Source organism: Podospora pseudocomata, assembly GCF_035222375.1.
Source record: "Podospora pseudocomata strain CBS 415.72m chromosome 1 map unlocalized CBS415.72m_1.2, whole genome shotgun sequence".
In the NCBI taxonomy this organism is placed as follows: domain Eukaryota; kingdom Fungi; phylum Ascomycota; class Sordariomycetes; order Sordariales; family Podosporaceae; genus Podospora; species Podospora pseudocomata.
Window position 1 is genome coordinate 773,523 of NW_026946364.1, and position 13,062 is coordinate 786,584.

Here is a 13,062-nt window from a genome sequence, read left to right on the forward strand (position 1 = left end):
AAGCGCCGAGACAGCTGAACCGCCTGGACCTTGGAAATTGGCGACGCCCCAGCACGCCACCCCTGACCGACTTTGATCTACCACGTTTGGAACCCCACGATTTCCCCTCCATTCACTTATTGGGAGCAGCCCTCTATCAACCACCACCGATAAGACAACAAACCACCGTTAGTTGTTGGCCCCATTTCGAGATTCAGCAACGGCGCAAAACACACCAGTACACGTCTATATAATCAATCCACCTCTTTTACTCGATGCCCACCACCGTATCCGACCTGAAATAAGAGTTGACGTCACAAACGCAAAAGGCGGCTCACCGATCATGGCCGACATGATGTCGACGCAAGAGCAGCAGCTCTGCCAGGTGCTGCGAAACTTGCCCTACCGCCACCGGTGTCGATACTCTGAGGATGCCGCCCGAGATCTGCTCAAGGACCTTTTCTGGTCCATGGCTGGCGGTCGGGACGACTACATGGAGCTTTTCTTCCCCACCGGTGGCCCAACCCGACCTGACGGGACCCTCAAGATGCGAGACGCCCAGGGCGCCATCGAAGGCGCAGAATACACCGAGGCTGCGCGCGGCAAGGCTTGCGGACACATTTTCAAACAGGGCGAGGCCTCGTACGCATGCCGGACATGCAGCGCTGACGATACCTGCTGCCTCTGCAGCAAATGCTTCGATGCGACGGACCATACGGGGCACATGGTTAGGATCAACATCTCGCCTGGAAACAGTGGGTGTTGTGACTGTGGAGATGCAGAGGCGTGGAAGAGGCCCGTGTTTTGCACGATACACTCGGTGTGGGAGGGGGAGGATAAGGGGAAGGGGAAAGCAAACACTGGAGCGCCGGAGGACCTCCTCGCCAGCATCCGAATGACGATCGGCCGCGTCTTTGACTACATGTGCGATGTCATCTCGTGCTCCCCTGAGCAGCTCCGGCAAGCGAAGACGGTGGAGTCGATCGAGAGAGACGAGGTAAACTCTAGATTATCCTCAACATACTGCGGCGGGGACACAACGAGGCCAGAAGAATGGTGTGTACTTCTTTGGAACGACGAAAAGCATACGGTTACAGACGTTCAAGACCAGGTGGCGAGAGCATGCGGGACGACGCTGGCAACCGGCCTCGCAAAGGCCTACGAGACGGACGGCATCGGTAGAAGTCTGTTGATGTACGACCAAAGTATCGAAAAACTCATAGAAGTTGCCGAGGTTTTGGAAAGGATCAGGGTTACTGTCACAATTCGCTCAGCTCGAGACACGTTCCGAGAACAGATGGTCAGCACGATGGTGGATTGGCTAAGAGACATCTCGGGATGCAGCGTCGGCAACGACCACAACATTCTTAGGCAAGTTGTTTGTGAGGAGATGCTCAAACCATGGCGCCGAGGAAGTCGAGCTACACACGCCAATGTTGGACAGGACGGCATGGATGACGAGGAGATGACTGAACGCCAATACTTTGAGGAGGACGAGTTCTATGCCCAGCAAATAAGAATCATGGTGCAAGCTCGAGCTGCCGCTCGTGTGGGAGAGCCCATAGACGATTCCGATGATGATGACGACGGAATTGATCTCGACGAGGAGGAATTTGAGCACGCCCTTGGGAGTGATATGGAAGAGAACGGGGATGACGACGGCGATGTCATGATGATCGATACCAGGACAGAGGGCGGCGATATTCCCATGCAAGACTGGCGTCAAGACAACGCTTTGGAAGATGATGAAGCTACAGTTGCTGGCTATCCGCCACCACCGCCACCGCCTCCTCCAGTTCCAGCTCCCAGACGAACTGCTCGGGAAAGGGAGCTCACTCCTTCGGATTCTGATACCGCAGAGCCGCTTATTGCTCCCACGGTGTCTTTCAAGCCTCGTCTCGACATACCCAAGACACCGGGCAACAACAAGACCGGAGAGTCAGCCCCAGCACCCGGTTCATACTGGCTTGCCACTCCCACAGGCTATGTGGAAGAAGAAGGAATCCCGGTTGCCGAGGACCTGTTTGAGAGGGTGCGGCTGGACTGGATGATTCTGTTCGACCTCAGGATGTGGAAGAAGGTTCGGAATGACCTGCGATCCTTGTACATCTCGACTGTGGTCACAATTCCCGAGTTTAAGCGCATCCTGGGTCTCCGGTTCGCCGGACTCTACACCACGCTTGCGCAGTTGTATCTCATCGGCGACCGCGAGCCGGACCATTCCATCATCAACATATCCTTACAAATGCTGACCACCCCGTCCATCACGGCCGAGGTCGTGGAGCGTGGCAACTTCTTGACAAACTTGATGGCCATCTTATACACCTTCCTGACGACTCGGCAAGTCGGGCACCCCTGGGATGTGGACTCCAGCGCTGTCTTGGCCTTCGACACTGGTTCCGTCACCAACCGCAGAATGTATCATTTCTTCCTTGATCTCAAGTATCTCTTTGGCTCCCCCAACGTCCAAGAGCGCCTTCGGACAGAGGAGCGGTACATGATGCAGTTCTTGGACCTCGTCAAACTGCACCAAGGCATCTGTCCTAACGTCAGGGCGGTGGGTGAGCACGTCGAGTACGAGACGGACAGCTGGATCAGCGCTTCGCTGGTCACTCGTGAAATCAACAGGCTATGCCGGCAGTTTGCCGAGTCTTTCCGGAATGTCAGTGAGCAGGAGTTTGTCCACGTGGAGAAAGCTATTCGCCTCGCGGCCAAGTCGGTCATTGTCAACTCCATTGGAGCTGAACGCAGCCGGTTCAGCGGATCGGAGATCAAGGATGAAATTCGGTTCAAGACACTCAGCGACTTTGAGTTTGACCCGGCACACAACGAGATCGAGGTGGTCAAGTTTGTTGTTGAGGAGCAGCCGATAAGTTTCCACCATGCGCTTCACTACACTCTGTCTTGGTTGATCGAATGTGGCAAGGCTATGCCGGTGGAACAGCTCAGGGCACTCTTGACTTTCACCACGCAGGAGCTTACTATGAAGCCTCGCTCCATGGGCAAGAAGGTGTGGCCAAAGCGAGAGTTTACTCCCGAGGACTACCTCATGGCTGCCTTTGACTACCCGTTACGGGTGTGCGCGTGGCTTGCTCAGATGAAGGCGGGCATGTGGGTCAGGAACGGGTTGAGCTTGCGTCACCAAGCTGGAACATACCGCGGTGTTGGTCAGAGAGATGTGTCCCACCACCGCGATATCTTCTTGTTGCAGACGGCCTTGGTGGTTTGTGATCCCAGCCGCGTGCTGGCGTCTATCATCGATCGGTTCGGCATGGAGAAGTGGGTCAAGGGCATCTTTGAACAAAAGACCAAGAGTCAAGACGATGGTCAGCATCTGGATGTCGTGGAGGACATGATCCATCTTCTCATCGTTCTGCTCAGCGACAAAACGTCTCTGGTCCGCAATGATGAAGAGAAGAACCCTCAAATCGCTTCCATGCGCCGGGATCTGACTCACGTTCTGTGCTTCAAGCCGCTCTCATTCTCGGATATTTGCGCAAAGCTTCCTGATAAGTTCCAGGAGCAAGAAGACTTCCACCGGATACTGGATGAGATGGCCACCTTCAAATCTCCCGAGGGGCTGACTGACGTTGGACTCTTTGAACTCAAACCACAGCATGTCGAAGAGGTTGATCCATACATCGCCCACTACAACAAGAACCAACGAGAGGAGGCGGAGATGGCCTGGCGCAAGTGGATTGCCAAGAAGACTGGCAAGCCCATTGAAGATGTTGTCTACGAACCCAAGCCTCGCCCTGTCACGTCGGGTGTGTTTGCCGGACTGGGCAAATTCACCAGCACCGGGATGTTTGCGCAGATTGTCTACTACTCGCTGCTGTATGCTCTCACATACTCGAAATTAACACCAGGAGTTCCTGCCACTCGAGTGGAATCCTTCTTGCAGGTTCTTCTGCACCTCGTCCTGATTGCCATCGCCGAGGACAATGTCACGGATGACGAGCAGGAGCCAGAGCAGCCTTCGTTTATCAGCATTGCCCTAAATCAGCAAGCTCGCCATTTCGTTCCCGAGGCACCACAGTCAAAGACAATTGTGTCTCTCCTGAACATGATGTCGTCCAAGGAGGAGTACAAGGGATGTCATCTGAAGATCGAGTTGGTGCTCCGGAGGATGCGCCAAAAGCGCCCACGGGGCTTTGAATTTGCCTGTGACCGTCTCGGTCTGTCGCTGGACCGCATGAACACATCGTCGCCTGCAGCCGCGTCAGCTGACGAGGAGCGGGAGCGCAAGAAGAAGGCGGCGCTGGACCGACAGCGTCGAGTCATGGCGCAATTTCAGGCTCAGCAGAAGAGCTTCATGGAGAACCAGCAGGATATTGACTGGGGAGAGGTGGATGAGCTCGAGGAAGATGAGCATCTTCCGCCGGCTCAGGAGCACCGCAAGTTCTGGAAATACCCAGCAGGAACTTGCATCTTGTGCCAGGAAGAGACGGATGACCGGCGGTTGTATGGCACGTTTGCGTATTTCACACAGAGTAACATCCTGAGGCAGACTGATCTCCAGGATCCTGACTTTGTGAGGGAGGCTTTCAACACGCCTGACAATCTTGATCGGTCAGTGGAGGATATTCGTCCGTTTGGTGTTGCCGGTGAGAACAGACACAAGGTTCAAAAGGTGGATCAGCACGGCGAGGTCTTTGAGGCAGAGCGGCAGTGCATTGGGAAGGGGTTCCCACCGAATCTGTCCCGGCCTGGTCCGGTAGCTATTGGTTGTGGCCACATTATGCACTATGGCTGTTTCGAGGCCTACTATGATTCCATCATTCGTCGACATAGTCAGCAGATTGCACGGCACCCACCTGAAGACACCAACAGGTTGGAATTTGTGTGTCCTTTGTGCAAGGCTCTCGGCAATGCGTTTCTTCCTATTATTTGGAAGGGACAGGAAGAGTCGTATCCTGGTCCGTTGGTGCCCGAGAAGTCCTTTTCTGATTTCCTTAACGAGCAACTGCACTCGGCGTACTATTCGCTCGGGGCTGCTCGGCCTCCTGATGGTGTCCAAGACGCGTTTGCAGCGTACACACAGACGTACATGGTCACCAACCTGGCAGAGAAATCGGCGCAGCTGTTGGACGATGCCTGGGTTCATGTGGGTGCTTCGTCGTTGCCGACGGCAAGCCCTTATAGCGAGACTTTCAGTATCGTTTCTGCCCCAGAGACCAGTGGTAGTCGAGGTGCTACCCCTGAGGCCCACAGCAGCATGCGAGAGTTGGTCAACGTCTACCGTCGGCTTAGAGACAGCCTAAAGAAGAACGGTCTTCGCTCGCGCCACCAGGACAATCTTCCCGAGGCCGACAGTGCTGAGCTCTTTTCTAGTGATGTGCTCGCACGCTCGGTAGGGTTCTCGATTTCTGCCGTGGAAATTCAACAGCGTGGAGTTGAGGCCGAGTACGGTCAGACATTTTTGGAAAGAATCCCGGAGCAGGTCCTCACTCAGCTGCGTATCCTCAGCGAGACGGTCACCTCGTTTATCGCCGTCGGTGGCTTGAAGGAGAATGGAGAAAACCGCATCGACACTGAGTACCGTGCCGACAGTGAACGCCAGCACTGCCAACTCTTCATCAGACAGTACACCGACCAAGAAACCGAGCACACACGCACCCCCTTGGCGGATTATCCCGCGCTCCTCAGACAAGACCTCTTTGTCTTTCTTTGTGAAAGCGTCTTTGGCGTAGCCCACGCGCAGCACTTTGAAATAGCCCACCTCGTCCGCTTGTGCTACCTGGCCGAGATTGTCAAGGTGACGTACCAAATGGCGCGCAACATGCCCTTTTACCAGTGGTTCCAGCACATCACGCGCAGCAAGCAGACCATGTCCCCCTCCCTGGCGAGGTTTGTCGAATTTTGCGACCTCATCTTCCACTTTGACGTCGCGGCTGAGGCGCAAGGGGGTTTGTCCAGGGAAGACTTCACCAACGGGGGGTTCTCCCAGGAGGGTCTGGACACCCTGGAGGGCATGTACACGTTTGTCAAGAAGTACGCCTTGACCTTTTTGAGAAAGTGCGTCCTGCTGCTGCACGTCAAGTTTGGAGTTGATTTCAACTCGAGGGTTTCGCCCCAGCCGGAACTGTCGGAGCTGGAAAGACTGACTGAAATGCTCCGCCTGCCTAGCTTTGACGAGATGCTCAGCGCTTTTAGTGCTGAAGACGGGCCGGCAAGCGGGTGGCCGATTCCGGCGACGAAGTACTTGGTTGAGGGGTGGATCAAGCACAGTGTTGTTGCGCCCAACTCGGAGGACGAGGAAGGGCTGTCAGCGGCGGCGCTGGTGAGCCACCCTGGCATTTTTGAGCTGGTGGGCTTGCCAAAGAATTATGACCTTTTGATCGAGGAGTGCACGCGCAGGAAATGTCCGACAAAGGGGAAGGACATTACGGACCCGACGATTTGTCTGTTTTGCGGGGAGATTTTTTGCGGGCAGGCGGTGTGCTGTGCGAAGGATGTCAAGGAGGGGAGGAAGAACAGTAAGGTTGGGGGGGCACAGCAGCATATGTGGAGGTTTGTTTTTCTCTCTTCCAAACATTATACAATGAGTGAGTGATGCTGACCAAAGGGGGAAATTAGGTGCCAAAAGAATATCGGGCTGTTTATCAATATCCGCAAGTGCTGCGTCTTGTACCTGTCCAGGAAGTCGGGCAGCTTCAGCCACGCACCGTATATCGACCGGTATGGCGAGGTGGACTTTGGGCTGAGGTTTGGGCGGCAGCTGTTTTTGCATCAGAAGAGGTATGATAGCATGCTGAGGGGGTTGTGGTTGGGGCACGGGGTGCCGAGTTATATCGCGAGGAAGCTGGAGGCGGATATCAATAATGGGGGGTGGGAGACGATTTAGCGGGCGTAAAACAGATGATGGGGGCACGTGAGCGGGGGGGGCAAAAGGAAAGGGGAGGTCAGTTTTTGTAGCGTACACTTTGGACTTTTGGGGGCATAGGGGTACTACTTATGGGCGGGTGAACTTGTTTTATGGCAGAAACACCAAGAGTTGAGAAATGAACGGTTTTTATTTTTGTATCAGTATAATGTCAAGATGCTTAAGCATATACTTTTGTCTATTCCGACCGACTCTCATAACCGGTCCTAGAAGCCCTGAGACGTTAAAATACATATTTCCCACCTCGTCCTTCTAAACCTAATCAAAAGGTATCCTCCTCAACTGCCCCCCACCCATCACCCCCCGTTTCCTCATCTCCTCCGCCGCCGCCAGCGAGCTCGGCACCTTGATTCCGCAGCAATCCCCCCACCCGACCGCCTGCTGATGCACATGCCTCTTGCCCTCTGTATCATCAAAAATCACCAGCTTCCCATTCTCAATCTCCTCCTCTGTCAACTCAGGCTGCTCCTCAGCCAGCTTCCCCATCTCCTCCGTCGCCGGGATCAACCCCCCAAACAAAAAGTGCTGCATCACCGGTAACTTTCCCAGCACCTCATTCACAAACATCTTTCTCATCCCGCCCTCAATCTTTGTCCAGGATTTCGCGGCAGAAATGTCATCCAGCATGGGGGAGTGCCACCTCAACCCTTGGACCGTCTTGGTCGAGTTGACAAAGGCTACTTGGTTGTGGTAGAGGTATTCCGGGCCGAATTGTTCGAGGGACAAAGTCTGGTGGATGGATTTGGGGGTGAGGAAGTCGTGGTGGAGGAGCTGGGAGGCGCCAAAGAGGAAGGGGAGGAATTGGTAGTCGTCTAGGCCCCAGACGCCGTGGGAGCCGGCGGGTTCGAGGTAGTAGGTTAGCTGGACGAGGCGCATGAGCTCGAGGTACTTTGGGAAGACGAGGAGGACCAGGGAGGGAAATGTGGGTTCTGGGAGGAGGGAGAGGAGGCGGAGGCAGAGGAGGAAGAGGAAGAAGTTGAGCTCGTGGCCGGAGCCGTAGTCTATCCTTGTTGCGTTGCCGAAGGAGTGGTGGAGGTAGGTGGAGAGCTCGAGGCTGGCATCGTTGGCGTGTTGGGGTGGGAGGTTGAGGAGGGAGAGGAAGTGAGGGGTGCGGGATTTGACTTTATCGAGAAAGGTGCGGAAGGTTTTGTTGCCGAAGCGGGAGCCGGTGGTGTCGTCTGGGGGGGTGGAACGGCAGAGCTCTTCGATCTCGGTGAGGATGTCCAGGAGGGCTTGGACGGTGGGTGTGACGGTGGAAGCAGAGACAGATGAAATGGGTTTGTCGGTCACGGATTCGGAGAGGTGGAAGATGAAGGAGACCACCAACGTGTAAGTTGGGGAGGCAAGAAACAGCTTGTGATCTTGGGGAGTGAGGATGCGGCGAGTGGGTGTCTGGAATTTGACAGTTGACAAGTCTGGTAGAGGAGGTAGAGGCGGGGTTTCCGGCACGGGTTGGAGACTGCCGGATTCGGGTTGCCGGCGCCGGCGAGCCTCGTCCAGTTTTGGTTTACGGGCCAGGAGGTTAGGGATGCTAGGCGCCGGATTCGGGCCCGGGCTTGGCTTCCCGGAGGTTGACGTCGACTCCGGCTGGGGTCCGGTTCCAACGGCTGCTCCAGCTGGTGGGGTTGAAGATGACATGACCTTTGCTGTTTCTGTTTGACACTGCTCCCTAGTTGATAAATGTGGTGCCAGAATTATGAGTGCCAAAATCCTTTCAGTGATATCTGATGAAAGTGAGTTTCGTAGTTGAACGAGGCAAGGCTCAATCGACTGATGTGCAGCCGTTGAGGTTGCAAGCCCAATCTTTGACCCCTGCAAGCACTAAAATGCGGGGCAGTTTTTACTGGGGAGGTGCCGCTCAACCCACGAAATCACTGCGCTGCAAATCCAATCAACGACCGTTTCTCATTGGCAGCCTTGGAAAACTTTCACTACAAACAGACGAAGGAAACAAGATCACCGCCTGCTATCATCGTAACCTTGTCTAGTTCTTGACCAGACATAAAATGACAGTATCAACAACATCGACAGCCCCGGCAGCCGCTCTCGGCGTGCTCCCAAGAGCCGACGGGTCTGCAAAATATTCATATGCCGGATACACAGTCACGGCCTCAGTTAATGGACCCATCGAAGCTCAGCGAAGAGATGAGCATCCCTATGAGGCACACGTTGACGTTATCGTACGACCGGCCGCAGGGGTCGGAGGTGAGGACCCCTCCGCACTCCTACTACCCCTCCATCATTTTCTCACCATGAACTTTCTTATATAGGCACAAGAGAACGTCACCTCGAGTCCATCCTCCAATCCTCATTCTCACAGATCATTCTCGTCAAGAACTTCCCTCGCTCTCTCATCCAGATTGTCCTCCAAGTCGAGGACTCGCCAGAAAACGACTATGTGAACACCAAGCTTGTTCAGGCCAGCCTGGTAAGAACGACTTCGTGTTGCTCACGTGCCGGTTCTCTCGACATACTGACCTCTGTGGCAGAACTTTTCCATCATGCCAGCCCTGTTTCAAACAGCTGTTCTCGCGCTCTTGTCAGCAGGTGTACCCATCAGGGCAACGGCGACGGCGACGGCTGTTGCTATTGTTCCCCAGGATGGTACCAAGAGAAGTGTGGTTGATCCATCACCACGAGATGTCGAGATTGCCCAGTCCGTCCATGTGCTGGCTTTTACGTCTCACGATGAGCTGTTGCTTGCTGAGAGTGAAGGAGACTTTACTGTCAAGGAATGGGATGATGTCTACGAAACGGCCAAGGACGTATGTTGTCGCCCAGTACCGACCAAGGAAGGGATGGAAATGGTGCTCGACGACGAACACACCAACGGCCCGGATCTGCGCCACTTCTTGCGGTCTACCATGGAGAACAAGGTGGCATCTGATCTCCATTGGAAGTGAGGCGGCGTTCAGGACATCCAAAGAAGCAACGCGGCCCGCGGTTCAAGATTCAGCGCTGCATATAGAGAGAATACTTGTGGGATGGTAGATGATGAGCTCCTCAACCGAGCCGCGCGATCACTCAACATGCGAATATCAGCACAGGTCAGCAGCTTCACGACGTAACGACGGGTTCTGTGTGCGGGATCATGAAGTTGGACGCGGAGAGATGGCATAGGAGGTATGGAAGGAATGCATGGAAGGAATGCATGGCTCACAAGAGACAGCCTGAAGTGTTGCGCGGCTAGGCGACTACAATTCAAAAGTCGGCAGTTAGCCACGGCATCTGGAGTTGTAAAACATCACCAAAAAACAATCTACCCCCTTGCTGGTGTTTTGACCATCTTTCGATATCTCTCCCCTTATTCTTTTTGTGATGGAAGCCTGAGTTGACGTCTCAAACATATCGGTGGGTCCACCCGCACGGCCATGTTTGGGATTGCCTGTTAGCGGGCCGGGGCCTTGTTTCAGCACCCCTACCCAGAACCCTGACACCGCCATTCTCACCACCACCTGACGGCGGCTTCTGCTTGGGAGGCTCGGGAGGGTCTTGAGAATGGAACGTCAGAACCGGGCGTATGCTGGCTCCTCAGGCTCTTTATTTGGGGGCTTTCTCACAGTCGCAGCGCGCTGGACGCCTGTAGAGTGACTTTGCAGGTGGACCACTGGATGACATTGAGACCGAGCTAAACGCCTTGTGTCTCTTGTCGTTCGCGATTCATGCTCCGTCCGGACGCTCACGGCGCTCCCCGGCCGTAGGTATCCAACAAGAAGACGGCTGGCGGCCCCTGCTTGATGTGCGCTTGGAGGGTGATGGATGCGTCAAGGCTGCGGGCCAGTAGATGCTGTCAAGACGAGCACGGCGAGCATGTCCCGCTCTTATTCGTTGTCAAAGTTTCCAAACATTCCAACAACGCAGGATTCGCACCAGGAGATGGTGGATTGTTATGCGGCTGCTTGGACGCTTCAGCGGACCGTTGCAGAAGGATCTCCAGCACCGATTGGGCCGAACCAGAGGTTCCCCAGGGTTACCAGTGACGGGAAGCCGTGCCGTCAGGGGGATATTTTGCTGCCGCACCACTACTGCGGTAACATTCCCCTGGCTTCTCGCCTCCAGAATAGCCCAGCATCGCAGAGGCATGATGAGACTCTCACGCTCGAGACCTTCTGGCAGCTACGCTCCGTACTGCCGTGTTATCCGCCTGCGAGTCTCAAGTGGGTGCTTACGCTTACAGCGCTTCTGCGTATGTGTCAGCCTATGATCTCTCTCTCCGTGGTTCCCATTTTGAATGTAAACATGGACCTGGCGTTGAATGAGTTTGTGGCACCTCTTGAATTGCACTTTTTAACTTGACAGCGTCTCTCGAAACTGCAGAAGACAACAGCATCACAGCTACCGCCAGCAACAAACGATACGAGTGGTTGGATTGCCCAAAACTTCTCGACCGTGCCTGTGATATGCGCCTTCTCTCGCATTATCAAAGTTCTTTTTGGTAGTGGTGGTGGTGGTGTAAGTGGTGTAAGTGGTACGTACTTTCTCCAACTGAGGCTAATAACGACCCCAGAGTGGCAGAGGTACCTCCTGAAATGTACCAAAACCCCACCAAAACCCCTGTCATGAAGCTTCAGAAGATCTTCAGCTGCACCCCCGATTCCTCGACGAAGCTCTCGATCTTCCCCCTGCCACGCCATCCCATCTCCCATCCTGGGGCCTGTTCAAACAGTCAGGGACATATTATAAACCATCGACGAGTTTGTCGTGGGATTGTTTCCTCTCTCTGGTCTTCAGTCCTCATCTTGATGACCCAACCGTCCCGTCCCTCTTCGCCCCTCCTCTAGCTCCGTGAGCATCAACACTGAAGCGCTGAGCTCTGCGAGTTCTCTCCAACCGATCCCTTCCTCCTACCTCTTACCTCGGGCTTCATTCTCTTTTCTTTTTCTTTTTGTAATACCCTCGATTCGTTCCCTGGTGGGCTTTATCTCTTGCATTCTATTTCACTAGACTCCAAGCCATCTGGTAACCAATTCCTCGGCCTCTCAACAGTCGTCCAATCGCTGCAAGCGTCACTCTGATATCTCGTGCATTGACTTCGAACTCGGCACACCTACCTGCCCACCTATTCCCGACTTTCACAAGTTAAAGGTAGATCAGATCAGATCAGACCGGTGACCGTCTGTTGGACTCGATCGAAAAGAAGATATCACCCTTTTGAAGAGACCGCAGTTCACGTGGACGGCGAATTTACACTTGGATCACCAGTTGGCAGGCCATATCACCACCAATCGCCTGCATTCAACGGGGACACCAACGCCACAAGCACCTTCGAAACCGCCAACCGCGGGCCTCGTCCTAGTTGACCCCGCCGCACCCGCCACCAGCCTCTCCGTTGAAAAGACTCCCCGCTCGGCACAGCGTCCCGACACCGCAACGCTTCCACGCTTCCAAGACATTTACAGGTCAGATCCGCTGAGGAGACACGGACACTGACTGCCGAAAGTGGGGGATTTACAAGACCCTGAAGGTGAGACCCCCTCACAATCCGGTTTAGGACCCTGTTGATCCGGTGGTCAACGAAGAAAAGAAGGTGGTGTGGTCCTTGTGATGCCCCAGCACAGACAACAGTGCCGCAATGGATTCCCTGGCTGAGGCGTGTTCCAGATGGAGAGACCACATCGACCTCGGACGAGGGTCAAAGAAAGAGAAGGGATAACAACAAATGCAACCCATCTGCCCGGACCTGCTGACACACCCTCTCTGCCTCCCACAGGTTACTCGATTGTTGTTGTGCCCTGTGCCTCTTGTCCGTCCGGCTCATTGATTTGATTGCTCGGACTGAAGCCGAACTGGCCACGCCTGATTGTCAAGCAATTGACAACTGCCCAGACAGCATCCCACTTTTGACTCCGGTCTCTTGCGTCCTGTGACGTCGAACGACAGTCCCCCCCGGGTTTCTCTCCTGCATAACTGCATCAGCTGCATCGGTTGCATCCCCGCTGCAGCACGGCGTGTTACACTGGGTTTCTGTGAGATCCGGTCTTCGCGCACCGCAGGAAAAGGTTCCGTCGCCGCCAGACGAAAATCCCAAGCTGTTGATCCGCGGGGTGCCCGGCGCACATCGTCTCGATTGGTGGTACCAGCACCTGGCTAAAGTGCCCCTACTAGTGCCTACGCTCTAGCACACATCGCAAACCCAAAAGTCGTTTGCAGGGACTTTGCACAACAGTGGACGGGCCGAAAATAGACGAACCCCACTG

At 54.7% G+C, this 13,062-nt stretch overlaps 4 protein-coding genes across 4 annotated transcripts; 3 read left to right on the top strand and 1 right to left on the bottom strand.

Moving 5' to 3' along the window:
- Positions 1-322: 322 nt before the first annotated feature.
- UBR1 (E3 ubiquitin-protein ligase ubr1) lies at positions 323-7,082 on the top strand (the record flags this gene model as incomplete). Its single annotated transcript, XM_062884605.1, has 2 exons — positions 323-6,492; positions 6,559-7,082. The coding sequence occupies 2 exons, from the start codon at positions 323-325 to the stop codon at positions 6,824-6,826; spliced, it is 6,438 nt and encodes a 2,145-aa protein (XP_062747454.1). The 3' UTR covers positions 6,827-7,082.
- A 41-nt stretch (positions 7,083-7,123) lies between these two features.
- Positions 7,124-8,503, bottom strand: RRD2 (Serine/threonine-protein phosphatase 2A activator 2; the record flags this gene model as incomplete). The annotated part of the gene is made up of 1 exon (XM_062884606.1): positions 7,124-8,503. One exon carries the CDS (start codon positions 8,501-8,503, stop codon positions 7,124-7,126), a length of 1,380 nt encoding a protein of 459 aa, XP_062747455.1.
- Positions 8,504-8,750: 247 nt separating this feature from the next.
- On the top strand, positions 8,751-9,768 carry RRP46 (exosome non-catalytic core subunit rrp46; the record flags this gene model as incomplete). Its single annotated transcript, XM_062884607.1, has 3 exons — positions 8,751-9,070; positions 9,136-9,293; positions 9,355-9,768. Exons 1-3 carry the CDS (start codon positions 8,872-8,874, stop codon positions 9,766-9,768), a joined length of 771 nt encoding a protein of 256 aa, XP_062747456.1. The 5' UTR covers positions 8,751-8,871.
- A 907-nt stretch (positions 9,769-10,675) lies between these two features.
- Positions 10,676-12,732, top strand: QC762_0028450 (uncharacterized protein; the record flags this gene model as incomplete). The annotated part of the gene is made up of 5 exons (XM_062883184.1): positions 10,676-11,051; positions 11,193-11,317; positions 11,852-11,950; positions 12,023-12,264; positions 12,576-12,732. The coding sequence occupies 5 exons, from the start codon at positions 10,676-10,678 to the stop codon at positions 12,730-12,732; spliced, it is 999 nt and encodes a 332-aa protein (XP_062747457.1).
- Positions 12,733-13,062: the final 330 nt, after the last annotated feature.